The sequence below is a fragment of the Mesoplodon densirostris genome, chromosome 4 (assembly GCF_025265405.1).
Source record: "Mesoplodon densirostris isolate mMesDen1 chromosome 4, mMesDen1 primary haplotype, whole genome shotgun sequence".
NCBI lineage: Eukaryota > Metazoa > Chordata > Mammalia > Artiodactyla > Ziphiidae > Mesoplodon > Mesoplodon densirostris.
The window spans coordinates 173,207,414-173,226,337 of NC_082664.1; the positions used below are offsets into that span (position 1 = coordinate 173,207,414).

An 18,924-nucleotide genomic window follows, 5' to 3' on the forward strand; every position below is an offset into this window, starting at 1 on the left:
ATTAGAATGGGAGGTATGTGTGCATGTATGTCCTTCTTGTTATAAGACCCAGAAATATGTGGTTACCGGTGAACCTGCTATGTGTCCACAAACTACTCCCACGAAGCACCCAGATACACATTCAACACTGTATCGTGTGTGTGTGTGTGTGTGTGTGTGTGTGTGTGTGTGTGTGTGTTACCAGCAGGACCCTTTTGTGCTTGCACCCAAGTTTTCTATTAAAAACAAAAGCTGATTTCTTGTCCTGAGTCATTAGCACCAGCCCCCCCCCCAAAAAAAATTACACATTTGTTACAAAACTAAGTACAGTTCTCTCTTACACTTGTGTTCTAGTTCTCACATCAATCTGCCATGTTCTAGAACCGGGATGTCCTTGGTCTGTTCCCCAGATTGGCCATCAGGATAAGACTGGCCCCGAGGAGATGTTGGTTCACATTTCGTCGCTCTGGCCATCAGCCACAGAAGTTGTGAGAAGTAGCCAAAGAGCTGTGGGGAGACCCGGTCCCGCTGCTTTAGAAGCACCCCAGGGTGTGGGTCCCCGGATGCACCTGAGAATGGCAGGTCCTCGGCTGCTGCGGCCACCTGGATGGGTTTATGGAAGCCCCTATGGGAGCTCTTGGTCTTCGCCTCCCCCGACCCAAACCCAGCAGAGGCCTTAGACTTTGGAAGCAAGGAGGGCCGGAGAAGGGAGCGAAAGCACTGCGTTGTGGTTCTAAAAAGGACTCTGAGCAAATTTCAAAGCTTAAACCTTCCATAGCGGCAATCTGTCCGTTCTCCTGAGGTTAGAGGAACGCAAAGCAGGGATGGTAAAGAAAACTAAAGTCTGGGGATCTTCCAGTGTTTGTGAACGTCAAATATTTTGCTCCTTTTATCTTTCACAAGAGTACATAACACCTAGAAAAATCTCTTCAGTTGACGTCACAGTTTTGACTGGATTTTGAGTTGAAAGCTTCCCAAGTGCAAGAAATGGGGTGAAAGTGTCTGAATGTCATGATTAAATTAACCATGTCAATTAGTGAGTATTAGGATAATGAGTCATTCTGAATACATTTGCATTTGCATGTGGGAAGCTTTACTCTATTTCTGAACTCTCTGTGGAAATTGGGCATTCATTAAAATGAAGTAAAATTTCAGTAAGGCAACTTTGGGTTTTCTTTTTAAAATAGAACATAATCTCATGCGAAGTGTGCGCCCTGGCTAATCAGACACCCCACTGTTGCCAACAGTTAGCATCTTACATTTGCAGGCTTTATTTTCTGGACCTTGGCATTTCAAATTAGAGTTTACAGGGTCTGAAAAATGGGGATGACGAAACATCATCAATGCCTCCAGCTCTAACTTTCTTTTCTCTTTGCTTTTAGTCCCCAAATACAACATTGCATATAATAAGAACAATTGGATCTCCTAGCAGAGCATACTGCCCATGGTGAAACTTCAGCAAATATTTGTTCATGACCTTAAAATGCATGTATGGCAGCCTTTTAAAAATTAATGCTCTGGGGCTTCCCTGGTGGCGCACTGGTTGAGAGTCCGCCTGCCAATGCAGGGGACACGGGTTCGTGCCCCGGTCTGGGAGGATCCCACATGCCGTGGAGCGGCTGGGCCCGTGAGCCATGGCCGCTGAGCCTGCGCGTCCGCAGCCTGTGCTCCGCAACGGGAGAGGCCACAGCAGTGAGAGGCCCGCGTACCACAAAAAAAAAAAAAAAAAAAAAAAAAAGTAATGCTCTGCAACTGTGTTGCATGCACTTGAGGGCATAAATGCTAGCTACATATTTCTGTAGAGCAAATGCAATAGGGGAAATCGTTTGGGGGAAACCATTTGAAGGAATCTCAGTAAGCTGAAGTTTTCTGGGTGACATGATTTTTCTTCTTCTTTGTGGTGTGTATCTTAGAGTGATGAAATTTTAGTCCTGAAAGGACTGACTACCAACCAGTCAACCTCTGGTCTTACAGAAGAGGAAACTATGACTTAGTGAGATTGTACATTGCCCAATTTTGGTACAAGCTGGCCGACAGACTCCTGGTTAAATGACTTTACCCCTGTCAGCTCTGGAATCCTGCAGACTTGGTCCCAGTTCCTTCACTAGCTAGAATTTTCGGGCAAGTTGCCTCCACAACTTGTCTCCTCATTGTAGCCAGTATTACGAAGTAGCAGTGAGGGTTAAATGAGATGACCACACAGTCAGTGACAGTGCAGCAGGCACTGAATTTGTGACTTCCTTCCTCTCTCCCCGCACCCCTTCGCTAGGAAGACAGTCTTCCTAGAGAACCGGTCTGCACATGTTACGGATGACACAAGAGGAGGGGTCTGCCTGAAGCCTCTTACCCCAGCATCCCTTGGTGATTGAAAGCCCTTTTTTTTTTTTTTTTTTTTTTTTTTTGCAGTATGCGGACCTCTCACTGCTGTGGCCTCTCCCATTGCAGAGCACAGGCTGCGGACGCGCAGGCTCAGCGGCCATGGCTCACGGGCCCAGCCGCTCCGCGGCATGTGGGATCTTCCCGGACCGGGGCATGAACCCGCGTCCCCTGCACAAACCCGCGTCCCCTGCATCGGCAGGCGGACTCTCAACCACTGCGCCACCAGGGAAGCCCAGTGACACATCTCTTAGTGCCTCTTGTCCAACTGTCAAACGTATATTATCCTTGGTCCCAAAATATACCTTAAATGCGTTATGAGCTCAAGAACCACATACAGCACTTTTAACCTCCCGAGCCTTGCACTGTGCTGAGTACCAAGTCCCTGTTTCAAATGCTTTTTGACTTTTTTTTTTAATACGTCAGATCATAGGGTATCTGACACCAGTGTCAGCAATTTGCATTGTCTCTTTTCTTCCCTAAATGATGTCTCAGCATCGAGCTGGCATCTGAGGGGAGAGCACGGCGTGAGAAGATTGCTAATGTGCAGTGATAGTTTGCAGTGAGAAAGTGAATGACATGCTAATGAGAGCAGGAGTTTATATTTGGAACTGAATAGCTGTGTTCAGGAAGGTTAGAAAAAAAAAGGATTGAGCCCTTATATCTTTATTTTTATACATACTCCGACCACGATGACCCTGAACAAGAAATAGAAATTTGATTTTGATTTTCTTCAAGGATTATTGCCGTTTGCAATGGAAAATGACAACTCGTCAAATGCATTGTGTCTTCCGTGGGCTGCAAAGATGACCAAGCACCAGAGGTTGTCATTGTACCGTGTTGCTTCAAGTAATATTATTTCTTGGCTATTTTGCTAAACTGAATGTATTTTCTTTCTTTCTTTTTTTTTTTTTAAGTCAGGGATGAGGACATTTGAGCTTGATATTCTGCTAAGCATAGTAACCAGCTGTCTACTTCACTGAAGACCATATGAATTTACATAACTCTTGGTGAGCTGGGCAGTGATTTAGGGTTGTTTTTTTTTTAAGTCTAGTAATACTCTTAGAGAGTGCCAGAGCCAGATCCCAATCTTTGTAACCCAAGCAGACTTTATGAAAAATAAACCACTTCGGGGCCTTGCACGGAAACGTTAACCCAAAGCAAAGAGACAAGTTAACCGTTCATGGGTGTCCTTTCTGGCCATGATGTGGGCATGTCATCTGAGCTGAGAGTTTCCTGTGGAACACCGAGGCTGGCCCCCTCGATGCAGGGGGTGCAGGGGGCTATGTGCTGACCTTACTCCTGTTTTCTCCTGTGGAAATGTCCTAAGAGGTGTAGCAGGTGTGGGTGTCTAGATAATACAGTAGTGCTCCTGCCAAGAGGGGTCTCCTGGTACTTTTAGCAAGAAAAGGGAAAGGAACTGATCATCGCATCCTCAAAGGGCTCCCCTAGAACATCAGGCACACCTGGCGCATCCCTGAAAGAGTTCTGTAGCTGAAGCCTTGAGGCAGGACTGGCTATATATAACTCTTAGTGTATCTTGTTCCAAAAAATTATTAAGGGTTTCAAGACGGCCACAGCAGAGCATGAAACCAAGCCCAGAACACTTTTAAATGCTGGGTCGCTTGTACACCCACAAAGCTGGTCCTACCTTGACAGTTAAGTGCTTTGGTGTTTTTAACTTCAAAATGCATCCTTAGGAAGACTTAAGAGGACATTAAGGAATGCAAACCACCCCCCCAAAAAAAGAAAACCTGGCTCCTTGGGACTACCTGTGTCCCACGACCAGCCCATCAGCACCTTTGGCATCTTAGTAAGAGAAAACTCACCTGCTGATTAATTCAGATCAGTTTGCCTGGAATCGTAATGAAAGCAGGGGCAGGCTTTGGGAGGGGGAAAGCTGAGATCATGCACTCATTCATCCTAAGCCCCCCAGTTTCACTGACTCCCTTTCTTTGACCTTCTACGCGTATAATCTCCAGCCTCCACACAATAGCCCAAATGATCTTATGAAAAATGTATCTGATCCTGGCCACCTCCCCCTTCTCCCTGCCTCAGATACCTCAGTGGCATTCTGGTATCTTAGAGTCACATTGAAAATTCTCCCCTTGACGCCAAGGCCCCATGAGATCTGGGCTCTTCTGGTCTCCAGCCCCACCATGTCTCCAGTACTTGCCACTTCTTTCTGCCTCGGGGACTTAGCACATACTGTCCCTTCCACCTGGAATGCCTTTTTCTTTTCACCCCACCTGCTGGCTTGCCCCCTCCTCCCAACTTCCCTCATCCTTGAGGTCACAGTTTACTTGCTTTTCCAACTTTCCACCCACATACACCCCCTCCCCAGCCTGGGTGACACACTGTCAATGTCTTCAGTGTCTGTCCCCTGACTCGACTGTAAGTACCATGAGGGCAGGATCATGTCTCTTTTGCCTGTCGTTCTGTTCCCAGTATCTAGCATGTGCTAGCAGGTACCTAGCAGGTGCCTGGAACATAGTAGGCACTCAATAGGTGTCTGTTGAAAGGATGAATGGACGTACCACACACTTCGTGGTTTAAACTTAATTATACATTATCTTGTGTTATTTGTTGTCCTTCATTCATTTCACCAATTAGTTTTGAAACTCATTCACATCAGGCAACATGACGTCTGTCTCTGAATTGCCCACAGTGCTCAGTATATGTTCAAGGAACGTTACTGACCAACATAGATGATGAGTGTTTTACACATTCAGTGCCTTGCCATTACAGTATAGATAACCAAGAGAGAAATTAAATCTTGTATTGTGTGTGTGTAAGTTATTATAGATACTGTCTGTTGATTGGCGAGGTAAGTAATAACCAAAACTAGACAGAATCCAAATTATGGGATTTCTGCCTCAAAAGAAGAAAATCAACTCTGATGGAAATATCTCCCTCACAATCATATTTTACTGATTTTGGAAACAGTCTTAATGGAAGAGTTTAAAGAACTGGGTGTGTTCAGTTTACTCTGGTGTGAGTGCATCGTCCGTGTTAGGTGATAACAAACGTGCACAGTCCCATCTGCTGTGACCATAACAACGACTAGAATTTGGCCAAAGGAATTGATTTGCTATCGTTCTTCCCTGTAATGTGGCTTGTCCTCAATGCCTTGCTTGAAATGGCATTTGCACAGTAGATGTCCAGTGATAAAAATCTTAATGGAATACTCAGGGACTTCTTTCTCTCACTCACTTTCACAACTGATACTTTGACCCACTCTGTCTTTATTTTTGTATCTAGTCCTTCTGATGGACTTTTTCTCGTTGCCATGTTGTTTTTCCAGATTAGTAGACCTTGATGGCATTAAACATATTTTCAGCATAATTAATCATAGGCTATTTTCCACTTTCTTTCAAACGCCTTTTGCAGACAAGAAGCCCCAAACTGTCTCACAGTCCTCAACCTCCCAACTTGGGTGACCCAGTAGAGCATTTATCAGAGGCGTCTGGAGATTCTTTGGAAGCCATGTCTGAGGGAGAAACTCCAAGTCCTTTTTCCAGAGGCAGCCGGACTCGAGCAAGCCTTCCAGTGGTGAGGTCGACCAACCAGACGAAAGAAAGATCTCTGGGTAAGCTTCAAAAGGCAGTTTCTAATTTTTATTACTGCATGTGTGTATGTTTATACTTCTGAACACATACCCCTGCATCATCTGGGTATTAATTTGATCTTGATTTGTAAACACACAAACTACTCAGAAACTCTGTTGATTTAACATCAAGCCTTGAGGAGTTACCTGCTGAAGAAGCAGCAAGTCCAACCGGTCTTTGGGGCTGGGCACATTCAGAACTGGCTAGGCTTAGTCACTCAAACAAGAGACTAGCAGTGCCTGTCGATATTCCTGGTATAAGGAATAGCAAGGTCCGGATTACAGAATGAGCCTCATTTCGTAGGGAACCTCCTGCACAGTTTCAGAATTGTGGACGGATGGGGTGTGAGCCCCACTCCACTGTCTGGCAGTCCAGGGGAGGACACGAATGGCTCCAGGAAGAAGAGGTACAAGGTGGCCAACACTCCCATGACTGGTAAGGAAAGCCAGAAACACAGGGCTGTTTTCTCTACCACCACACGAAAGGGTGGAGGGGTTTGGTAAGAGTTTGGCATAGCCTTGTCTTTCCATAAGCTTTTAGGAAAACCAGGATTCTATCCTCTGCCTTCACTTATCATTTGCTTTTTCATATTGAATATTCACTTTCTATCTTGCTGTGCTTTCCTTCTTCCTCCTAGCCCCTTAACAAAAGGTACAGGGCCATAAAGATTTAGACCTTTCTGCAAATTGTGCTGGTGTTTCATACGCTTAACCTGCCATCTCAAGGTTCTGAGTCGGTACCTGTGTTTTTCAGACGTTTGTGGTCAGGAAAAGAGGGGACAGAAACAGGGTCAACCCGCAGAAGGCTTCAGGGTCTGGCCTCGGCAGAAGAGGGCTGCATTCTGCCTCTTATAACTGAGCAGATGCCTTGCTTGAAGAAGGAAAGAGAGGGACGTGGGGAGGTATCCTGGTTTTGTTTCCTCGGTTGCAGATGATAACCAGAGCAGATTGGGTTCAGACATTGTCCTAGCTCTTCTGAACAAAAACAGAAACAAACAAACAAACAAAAAACCCCTGTTATTACTTGTATTACTCATATTAATTTTTAACGTTAGACTTTGTATACTTCATCTTAGTTTAATCATCCAGGGTTGTCATTTTACAAATGAAAGATGAAAGCCCCAGAAAATCTGGTTTTTGTTTTTTGAGGTTGCATAGTTAATTAAATGGCAGAAGTGGGAAGCCCCTGCAGTTCCTGTTAACTCCATTTACCAGTGAAGGCATGGGACTTGCAGGGGTGTGGTGCACTCAGGGAGCATACAGGGCTGGGGCAGTGTCAAGCTGACACAGGCTGGGGCTTTCCATCTGGACTACAGAGCTTAGTGTTCTCTTAACCCCACTCATGCTTGAGGCAGGAGCACAGGAGCCTGCCAAGGAGTGGAATTTCTCCTCTGTGCTTTGCAGGAAATGAATGAGGTTCAGGTCTCTGTAAAGATAGCCTGTGCTTTGCAAAGTAGAATGAAAGATAAAAACAAATGCCTGTGCGCTTCCCCGTACCTGGGGAACAGCGAGCCTGTGGAATAATGGACCCTCTGTCTTGCAGGCAGGAATTTGCCCCACAGCCAAGTGCAGTTGGCAAAGCAGGTAGATACTGGCTGCCTTGAGGAAGCAAGTCTCTGGGTGCAGGGACTGCAGGAGCTGATGGCAGCCTTGCCCTAGGAATCGCTGAGGGTGGCTGGTTTTCTCATGGGGTGGCTGCACTTTGGCGAAACGCTGCTTTACGCTGAGCACACCTTGCTGTGAAGTTCTGGCGAGTCACAGCAGATTCAAAATGCATAGGAGGTACTGTTCTTCCAGCTGCAGGAGAATGTTTTTGGCCAGTGATTTCCACAACTCATGGATAGAAACAAAGGAACACAGGGAGAGGAGAGGAATGAGAAGTTTGCTCCAGCGAGGGGAGCCCTGGGGTCAGAAAATGAGGCTGGCCCTGGGCGGGCGGCTTGGTGCTGCCCTTGACCGCCTCTCTGTGGCCAATTTGGGAATGTCCTTGCGGCCGCACCTGGCCTTCACAGCATAATTCAGTTGAGCCGGGATGGGAAATAAACAGGAAAGTGTGAGTCAGGGAGAGTCTAAACACAATCTCCCTGCCAGGGGCCTTGCTAGCCTTGTGTTCGGGAAAATTCCCGTGTGCCTGGCTGTATTTAACACACAGACATGGGCTCCTGGGAAGAGCAGGCTCCCCAGAGAGCCCTAGACCAGGAGCAGCGGGGTCCCCCAGCATCTCGGTGGCGAAGCGCAAACAGGACCCCAGGCCTCAGAGACTACAGATGGAGACTGAGCTGGGACCTCCTGCAAATCCACTCTTGGTGCCACCTGGAAGGCCAGCGTTTCCTTTGGTATCTGTACAATGTCATTCTATCTTTTTGTAAAATTTTATTATTTTTTTATACAGCTGTTTCTTATTAGTTATCTATTTTATACATATTAGTGTATATGTATCAATCCCAATCTCCCAATTCATCCCACCACCATCCTCCCCAACCCCCGCCCCACCACTTTCCCCCCTTAGTGTCCATATGTTTGTTCTCTACATCTCTGTCTCTATTTCTGCCTTGAAAACCATTTCATCTGTACCATTTTCCAGGTTCCACATATATGCGTTAATATACGGTATTTGTTTTTCTCTTTCTGACTCAGTTCACTCTGTATGACACTCTCGAGGTCCATCCACATCTCTACAAATGACCCAATTTCATTGCTTTTTATGGCTGAGTAATATTCCATTGTTTATATGTACCACATCTTCTTTATCCATTCGTCTGTTGATGGGCATTTAGGTTGCTTCCATGACCTGGCTATTGTAAATAATGCTGCAATGAACGTTGGGGTGCATGTGTCTTATGGTTTTCTCAGGGTATATGCCCAGTAGTGGGATTGCTAGGTCATATGGTAATTCTATTTTTCGTTTTTTAAGGAACCTCCCTACTGTTCTCCATAGTGGCTGTATCAATTTACATTCCCTCCAACAGTGTAGGAGGGTTCCCTTTTCTCCACACTTTCTCCAGCATTTGTTTGTAGAATTTCTGATGATGCCCATTCTAACTGGTGTGAGGTGATACCTCATTGTAGTTTTGATTTGCATTCCTCTAATAATTAGTGATGTTGAGCAGCTTTTCATGTGCCTCTTGGCCATCTGTATGTCTTCTTTGGAGAAATGTCTGTTTAGGTCTTCTGCCCAATTTTTGTCTGGGTTGTTTGTTTTTTTTAATATTGAGCTGCATGAGCTGTTTAAATATTTTGGAGATTAATCCTTTGTCCGTTGATTCATTTGCAAATATTTTCTCCCATTCTGAGGGTTGTCCTTTCGTCTTGTTTATAGTTTTCTTTGCTGTGCAAAAGCTTTTAAGTTTCATTAGGACCCATTTGTTTATTTTTGTTTTTATTTTCATTACTTTAGGAGGTGGGTCAAAAAAGATCTTGCTGTGATTTATGTCAAAGAGTGTTCTTCCTATGTTTTCCTCTGAGAGTTTTCTGGTGTCTGACCTTACATTTAGGTCTTTAATCCACTTTGAGTTTATTTGTGTGTATGGTGTTAGGGAGTGTTCTAATTTCATTCTTTACATGTAGCTGTCCAGTTTTCCCAGAACCACTTATTGAAGAGGCTGTCTTTTCTCCATTGTATATCCTTGCCTCCTTTGTCACAGATTAGTTGACCATAGGTGCATGGGTTTATCTGGGCTTTCTATCCTGTTCCATTGATCTGTATTTCTGTTTTTGTGCCAGTACCATATTGTCTTGATTACTGTAGCTTTGTAGTATAGTCGGAAGTCAGGGAGTGTGATTCCTCCAGCTCTGTTTTTTTTTTTTTTTTTTGCGGTACATGGGCCTCTCACTGTTGTGGCCTCTCCCGTTGCGGAGCACAGGCTCCGGACATGTAGGCTCAGTGGCCATGGCTCACAGGCCTAGCCGCTCCACGGCATGTGGGATCTTCCCAGACCAGGGCATGAACCCATGTCCCCTGCATCGGCAGGCGGACTCCCAACCACTGCACCACCAGGGAAGCCCCAGCTCCGTTTTTTTCCCTCAAGATTGTTTTGGCTATTCAGGGTATTTTGTGTCTCCATACAGATTTTAAGACTTTTTGTTCTAGTTCTGTAAAAAATGCCATTGGTAATTTGATAGGGATTGCATTGAATCTGTAGATTGCTTTGGGTAGTAGAGTTATTTTCACAATATTGATTCTTCCAATCCAAGAACATGGTATATCTCTCCATCTGTTTGTGTCATCTTTGATTTCTTTCATCAGTGTCTTATAATTTTCTGAGTACAGGTCTTTTACCTCCTTATGTAGGTTTATTACTAAGTATTTTATTCTTTTTGTTTCAGTGGTGAATGGGATTGTTTCCTTAATTTCTCTTTCTGATTTTTCATTGTTAGTGTATAAGAATGCAAGAGATTTCTATGCATTAATTTTGTATCCTGCAACTTTACCAAATTCATTGATTAGCTCTAGTAGTTTTCTGCTGGCATCTTTAGGATTCTCTATGTATAGTACCATGTCATCTGCAAACAGTGACAGCTTTACTTGTTCTTTTCTGATTTGGATTCCTTTTATTTCTCTTTCTTCTCTGATTGCCATGGCTAGGACTTCCAAAACTATGTTGAATAATAGTAGCGAGAGTGGACATCCTTGTGTTGTTTGTGATCTTAGAGGAAATGCTTTTGGTTTTTCACCATCGAGAATGATGTTGGCTATGGGTTTGTCATATATGGCCTTTATTATATTGAGGTAGGTTCCCTCTATGCCTACTTTCTGGAGAGTTTTTATCAAGAATTATCAAGAGTTTTTATCATAATTTGACAAAATTCAAAAGCTTTTTCTGCTTCTATTGAGATGATCATATGGTTTTTATTCTTCAGTTTGTTGGTATAGTGTATCACATTCATTGATTTGCATATATTGAAGAATGCTTGCATCCCTGGGATAAATCCCACTTGATCATGGTGTATGATCCTTTTAATGTGTTGTTGGATTCTGTTTGCTAGTATTTTGTTGAGGATTTTTGCATCTATATTCATCAGTGATATTGGTCTGTAATTTTCTCTTTTTGTAGTATCTTTGCCTGGTTTTGGTATCAGGGTGATGGTGGCCTCGTAGAATGAGTTTGGGAGTGTTCATTCCTCTGCAATTTTTTGGAAGAGTTTGAGAAGGATGGGTGTTAGCTCTTCTCAAAATGTTTGATAGAATTCACCTGTGAAACCATCTGATCCTGGACTTTTGTTTGTTGGAAGATTTTTAATCACAGTATCAATTTCATTACTTGTGATTGGTCTGTTCGTATTTTCTATTCCTCCTGGTTCAGCCTTGGAAGGTTATTCCTTTCTAAGAATTTGTCCATTTCTTCCAAGTTGTCCATTTTATTGGCACAGAGTTAATTGTAGTAGTCTCTTATGATGCTTTGTATTTCTGCGGTGTTCATTGTAACTTCTCCTTTTTCATTTCTAATTTTATTGATTTGAGTCCTCTCACTCTTGATGAGTCTGGCTAAAGGTTTATCAAGTTTGTTTATCTTCTCAAAGAACCAGCTTTTAGTTTTATTGATCTTTGCTATTATTTTGCTTATTTCTGCTCTGATCTTTATGATTTCTTTTCTTCTACTAACTGGGTTTTTTGTTTGTTATTCTTTCTCTAGTTCCTTTAGGTGTAAGGTTAGATCGTTTATTTGAGATTTTTCTTGTTTCTTGAGGTACGATTGTATTGATATAAAGTCCCCCACTATTACTGTGTTACTGTCGATTTCCTCTTTTATAGTTGTTAGCATTTGTCTTAAGTATTGAGGTGCTCCTATGTTGGGTGCATATATATTTATAATTGTTTTATCTTCTGCTTGGATTGATCCCTTGATCATTATGTAGTGTCCTTCCTTGTCTCTTGTAACATTCTTTATTTTAAAGTCTTTTTATCTGCTATGAGTATGGCTACTTGAGCTTTCTTTTGATTTCCATTTGCATGGGATATCTTTTTCCATCCCCTCACTTTCAGTCTGTATGTGTCCCTAGGTCTGAAGTGGGTCTCTTGTAGACAGCATATATATGGGTCTTATTTTTGTATCCATTCAGCGAGCCTGTGTCTTTTGGTTGGAGCATTTAATCCATTTACATTTAAGGTAGTTATCAATATGTATGTTCCTATTACCATTTTCTTAATTGTTTTGAGTTTGTTATTGTAAGTCCTTTCCTTCTCTTGTGTTTCCTGCATAGAGCAGTTCCTTTAGCATTTGTTGTAGAACTGGTTTGGTGGTGCCTAATTCTCTTAGCTTTTGCTTATCTGTAAAGCTTTTGATTTCTCCATTGAATCTGAATGAGATCCTTGCAGGGTAGAGTAATTTTGGTTTTAGGTTTTTCCCTTTCATCCCTTTAAATATATCATGCCACTCCCTTCTGGCTTGTAGAGTTTCTGCTGAGAAATCAGCTGTTAACCTTATGGGAGTTCCCTTGTATGTTGTCATTTTTCCCTTGTTGCTTTCGGTAATTTTTCTTTGTCTTTAATTTTTGTCAGTTTGATTACTATGTGTTTTGGCATGTTTCTCCTTGGGTTTATCCTGCCTGGGACTCTCTGCACTTCCTGGACTTGGGTGGCTATTTCCTTTCCCATGTTAGGGAAGTTTTCGACTATGATCTCTTCAAACATTTTCTCAGGTCCCTTCTAGCCCTCTTCTCCTTCTGGGACCCCTATAATGCAAATCTTGGTGTGTTTAATGTTGTCCCAGAGGTCTCCTAGGCTGTCTTCATTTCTTTTCATTCTTCTTTCTTTATTCTGTTCTGCGGCAGTGAATTCCACCATTCTGTCTTCCAGATCACTTATCCATTCTTCTCCCTCAGTTATTCTGCTACTGATTCCTTCTAGTGTATTTTTCCCTTAGTTATTTTATTGTTCATCTCTGTTTGTTTGTTCTTCAATTCTTTTAGGTCTTTGTTAAACATTTCTTGTGTCTTCTCGATCTTTGCCTCCATCCTTTTGCCAGGGTCCTGGATCATGTTCACTATCATTATTCTGAATTCTTTTTCTGGAAGGTTGCTTATCTCCAGTTCATTTAGTTGTTCTTCTGGGGATTTATCTTGTTCCTACATCTGGCACATAGTCCTCTGTCTTTTCATTTTGTCTATCTTTCTGTGAATGTGGTTTTCATTCCACAGGCTGCAGAACTGTAGTTCTTCTTGCTTCTGCTGTCTGCCCTCTCTTCTTTTATCTTAATCCACAGAATTTTAGGATCTCCCCACCAAGTCCTGTTGATCTTGTGTTTACTTAAAATAGTCATAGTTGGTTCATCATGGGTTATTGCATTAATTTTGATTTTTAAAAATGTCTCGTTAAAATATTATTTTATTTTGATTATTGAGTTTGGTGGGGAGGAGCCTTAAGTTTTGCACCCGAGGAGAGTGCCTCACTCTCCTCACCCCAGTCGCTGCCTGTGTGTCACCCCAGGGACTTCGCATCTCATGGGGTGACCTCCAGCCACAGAGCCCAGAAGGGGCAGAGCTGGGGAAGCCCAGCTCCCAGGCTTCCCTTCTGCACATACACAGTGTATCACTGGAGCCATTCCCCAGCTCTGGGAGCCCCGTCTGGACCAATCTTCCAACCACTCCTGCTCCCTGGAGGGGATACAACCTTGCTCTCACTCTAGGTAGCCTGTGCCTGGAGATAAACCTGCCAGCTTAATCATTTTTCCACTTGGATAATCCCTCCTTTCTACTACTTTGGCGTAGTAGAAAGGGAGGAGCAGGGGGAGGCTGGGCTTGGTGCATTGCACAGAGGCTTTTGGAAGCCATGCAAGCGAGAGAAGATTTAGCCCTAAGCTGCTGTTTAGGACAGAGAAGTTAGACATCGCTGGTTGTCTGTATAATATTCTTTCTCCAATGCTCTCCTGCATGCAAGATGTGAGCTTCTCATTCTGGCACTTCAGGCAGGACCAAGTGACAGCAAAGCCCAGACATCTTTTCTGATGCTGAGGACCAACTAGTCACTCTTGGAGATTTACAAAGCAGAAAGGTAAAGGTAGAATTTGATCAGCGGCTCTGATTTATAACGTGACCGGGTTCCAAAAATCTATCACCTCTAAATCTTCACTTGTACAGAGTGGTGGGGTCCCCATGCCCTCCACCCATCCAGAGACCAAATGAAATTCTTCTCAGTGGAATTTATGCCATTTCTGCTTACCTCTCTCTCTTTAGTGAAAAGATAGACCGTTAGGAGAAAGGAAGTCTACAAAAGAAAGTAAAAACAGTTTTGCAGTAGATTTGAGTTTTAGAAATAATTTCCGTGAAAAATTGTCCCGCTGATATTAGGTCTGGGTCTTAATGATGGAGTCGTTTCCTTTTAATCATTGCTGTCTTATAAATGTCTGTCTGGAACGCAACCACGGGCAGGGGCTGCTGTCTGGCTTCTTTGTGGTCGGCCTCGGGGGAAAGGGTAGCCACAAGATGTTCCCACCCTTCTGTGTACCCTCAGGAATCTGAAAATAAAACTCATGTGAAAACAAGAACAGCAACTTCCTTCTCCCATGCAGCCAGATGCCTTGGTTGACCGTATCCTGAATGGTTAGCTTTGGAAAAGACACCTCCCTTACCAGCCCGACAGCCAGAGGTGCTGCCATTTCTGTAACAAATTACCTATTAAACACTCAGACTCAACAAGCAAGAATGATTTTAAAAGGCTCGGGAGGATTTTAGACTAATTGAGGGAGAACTTGCCCAACGTGTGTCACTTCTTCGTGGCTGTTCTTTTATTTCAAGGTGGTAACAGTGATGGTGACCATTTGCTGACGGGGATATATTTAAGGAACAGAAGGTTCTCTGTTGTTAGAATCGCCCCTCCTGTGCAGAAGAGTGGGTAGGAGGTTAGAGAAAAAGATGGAGGAAACGTCCATCTGTAAAGCGGAAAACCAAGAAGGTTTATGGGCAAAGACTGTGAGCCTCGTATTAGATTGAGCATGAAGAGGCATCCCTAGGATAGTTAAAAAAAGAAATGAATTTCGGACAAATGGAAAGATGTGTATTGCTCTGTAGAGTAAGTGAAGCACTTATGGAATTTGTTTTCCTGAGTGCCAGTAGTGATTGACATGTAATATCATAAAAACTAAAATTTACAGAAGAGAGTTTGATTGCAGGTCAGTAGCTTTGGGGCACATTCCTGACCTTTTTAAGGTGCAATCAAAGAAAAGGTCAGAGGATCGTCTCTAACTTGGGAACTCAGTGGACAGGGTGGGAGGATTTGGTGACCGTCTGGTGTGGTCCACTCCGATCTCCTTCTGGCCTGCCTCCCTTTACTTTGGAGGCTGGAAGGCAGACCCATTCTGGAATAGAAGATGCGCTGGGTTCTGGAAGTGGGGACCAAGGCATTTGTGGAGGCTTTGGGTTTTCTTTAGCATCATTTGCTGAGAGGTCTCTAGGCAGTCACTCACTTGATAGGGTTGAAAGTCAAGGTGCCAGGCATCCATTTTTCTCCTTCTGAGGGCACAGGTATGGTCTGGCTTTTCAGGAGGACCAGCAGTTTCCTGACTTCCAGAGTGGAGTCACAGTGGTCCAGCGCTGTGACTGTGGACCGGAAGCTTCCTCCTCATCAACGGGTTCTGCAACGTCCCAGTTCTCCAGTGCACATTCAGCTCAGTGATTCCACAAGCCATTTAATAAATCTGTTTGGGGTTTTTGTTTGTTTGTTTTTTTGCTTAAAGCTGGAGTTGGTTCAGTTTTCTGCAACTGAACTCTGACAGGTACATGGGGTCTGATTTGCTGTTTTTGTAGGAGTTGTAGTGCCTGCCCCTTCTTCACGTTCTAGAAAATATGGCAAGTAGTGGTAGGTACAGACTGATGACTTTTAGAGACTTGGCAGTGAACTGGAGAATGAACTGGAGGTGTGGTGCCCCAACTGTGTTCCTCAGAGCTCTGAAGTTTTGTGGAGTTTTCTCTACTGTAAATGTTGTACTTTCATATAAGATTTCATTTGGCAAATGAGCTATGCTGAACTGCTAACACCCACACAGTAAAAAACATTAAGTAGACCAAGGGGCGTTGGAGAATAAGGAAAGAGAGAAGTTACGAAGTAATTTCCTTTCAATGACAGGAGTCCTTGAGTACTTCTATTTGGCTATATCGGGTGAGTCAAAAAGATTGTCTCTTAGTTTTTTTGCACTTGATATCATGAATGTCCTGAAAGGTACTTTTTTTTTTTTTAAAGGGAATCAATCTTTAAGCTAAGGGAGAAAAAAATGGATTTGGGACTGGGAATTAACCACTGAAAGGAATATTTCAAGAATTCCTCTGGTATAGCAAAACATGTTTTTGTGATAGAAGTAATCACCCCCCAATTTTCCTTTATAAGCTTGGATTTTCATATATGAGGTTTTCTGAAAGAAGGGAGTACTTATCCAAGTTTACCCACTTGGCTCTTAAATTCACCCATATGAAAGAATGTTCTTGCAAAAGATTGTGTAGACTCATGATTTGTTTGTACTTACTTTAAAAAATAAAGTCAGTCAGATGTCTTTCGAAATCCCTTGCTATTAACATTCCTGGGTTGAAACTTTAGAACAGATTTCTCAGACTTTGAGGAAATGATTTAGTTAATGCAGTACCTACAGAGTTCCGTGCCCTTTACCGACATCTCGAGGATTGCTTTGCAGACAGGGTGCAGGTAAGGAAAGCATCAATGAAGGTGAATAGAAGGTTTGGTGGAATCTAAGGGTCGGAGCCCTCCCCAAGCCACCATTAATTTACAGGGTCTGCCGTCTGTTGGCTGAGTACCAGTGAAAAGACTTGCAGGAGACTTGGGGTGTACTGTTTCTGTTCCCTCCTTTACAGCTGGGGTGTTGCTAACCCTAGACCTCAGGTCACCTTTTTGTAAACTTACCAGCAAACATTTCTAAACTGCAGGTGGAGCTATAGGGCTAAATAGCTGGAAAGGTGACTTCGGTTTCCTAAGCTATTTCAGAAAATCAATCTGCCTATAAGCCAGTGTGAAATATTTCTCTCTCTCTGTCACAGCCATGAAACCCCATTCAAACCCAGAGACCTAGATAATGTTTATGCTTTTTTTTCTGATGTTAAAATACCCTTATTCAAAAAAGAACTCTTCATCAAGTTTCATAAGACAACAGAAGAAAGCAAGGCAAGTTTTATCTGTATAAGGTATAAATATACTTCTCTACATCCAAAATAGATTTGATTTGGCTTAAAACAGTAATAGTATATAAGAACCATTAAAACAAGAATTAATACAAGTAGCAGTTGGGCATAATATGTGTGCCAGGAAAATTAGGATAAGAATAATTGCTGTAATTGCAACCGAGACAAAAAAAAGAAGGTAAAAGGAGAAACGTAATGAGCTCTGTGAATTTCATGATTTAAGAAGAGGTTTATAGCAGCCCATTTGGAACATTATAATCCAAGAACTCCTGTATCTTAATGCTGTTGATGTCATATTATGTAATAGACAGTTATATTTAACAGTTGTTTTATGGAAAGTTTCTTTGTCTAAAACTTCAAAATCCAAGGACATAGTATGAAACCATCTTATTAGAGGTTATGTCTTTTGGACTATGTAGGTTTCTAGTGATCTAATCTGATACATGGAAAGAGTTCATACCATCTTGATAATTCACCTGGACCCCCAGGTGGTTGGCCCTTGGCTATTAATCATCTCATCGGGGTGGGTAACTTCAGATAGAGAGGAAAATTTGTGAAGCATGTCATGGCTGAAGGCTTGAAAGGAAAAAGAGAGTTGAAGAAGAAATCTCTCCCCGAATTCCAAATTCCTAATAATACCAACTGTTACTTTGTACTCTCTCCAGGGATGAGGTTGAAAGTATCTGGATTGAGATGATGTACGCTGATATACTCTGCTATAGTTTGGTTGGAACAAGAGATGAGACATTGAACTACTTTTGGGGGAAAAAATTTCATTTACCAGTTGCTGTTGTTTTCCTTTGCCTCAAAAACCCTACCTAAAATCTATTGACTATGCCTTGCTATTTTTTCTGGTAAGTGCAAAATTCATTGCACCCTTAAGAGTTTCTTGCCAAGTTAGTTTGTTTTTTCAAAGCTGACTTTAAAACATAATCCTTTACATGCATCTAATTCTGTAAGAGTTCGCACACATTTTTTGCACCTGCTTTTAAAGATGATTCTATGAACTGCTAAAAATAATATTAAGATGCAAGCCAGCTTTGTGTCATATACCCAAGTAAAAGTCCATCCTTGGTGCCCTCATCCTAAACGTGGCCTCCAGAGAGCTGCCTGCTGACATCTGGAAACTGAGATTTGTGGCAGCCTCTTCTATTTCAGGCAGAGTGTAAGAACAGAGGGAAATTCACATCTGCATTGTTAGAGGGTAGATGTATATCCTCTTAGGCAAAGGAATTGGTGATTTTCCATCAAATTTCTCAAGTAAGCTGTGTGACAGGGGATTGCAGCTCAGTGGCTTCGGGTCTGGAGATGAGGTCCTGTCTGCACCTCACCTATCTGCATGAGGTCCAGTCTCCATTCCAGAAGCTGCTTTTGAGCACGACAGTAGGTGAGTGCCAAGGCGCCACCACGATGGTCTTTAGTTTCTTATCAGTTTGAGCCACTCTCTGAGGGGCTGTTATTGGCCAAACTGTATCTTCCCCTATTCCCCCACCTCCAAGTTTGTATGTTGAAGTCCTAACCCCTAGTACCTCAGAATGTGACTGTCTTAGGAGAAAGACCTTTAAAAAGGTCATTAAGTTAGAATGAGGTCACAAGGGTGGGCCCTCATCCGATAGGACTGGTGTCCTTATAAGAAGAGAAGGTTAGGACACAGACAGGTGCAGAGGGAAGGCCATGTGAGAACACAGAGGGAAGACTGCCATCTCTGAGCCAAGGAGAGAAGCCTCCGAAGAAACCAGTCCTGCTGACACCTTGGTCTCAGACTTCTAGCCTTCAGAACAGTGAGAGAATAGATTTCTGTTGTGAAGCCCCCCAGTCTGTGGAACTTTGTTATGGTGGCC

The 18,924-nt window shown here is 43.0% G+C and overlaps 1 protein-coding gene across 13 annotated transcripts in view; it reads left to right on the forward strand.

The window, feature by feature from the left end:
• The window catches only part of KIAA1217 (KIAA1217 ortholog), a 330,492-nt gene that overhangs the window by 152,469 nt on the left and 159,099 nt on the right, over window positions 1-18,924 (forward strand). For all 13 annotated transcript variants that reach the window (XM_060097722.1, XM_060097721.1, XM_060097709.1 and 10 more), the window contains exon 3: window positions 5,746-5,944. In XM_060097722.1, the coding sequence (XP_059953705.1) occupies window positions 5,746-5,944 (199 nt within the window). The remainder of the gene's footprint in view (window positions 1-5,745; window positions 5,945-18,924) is intronic.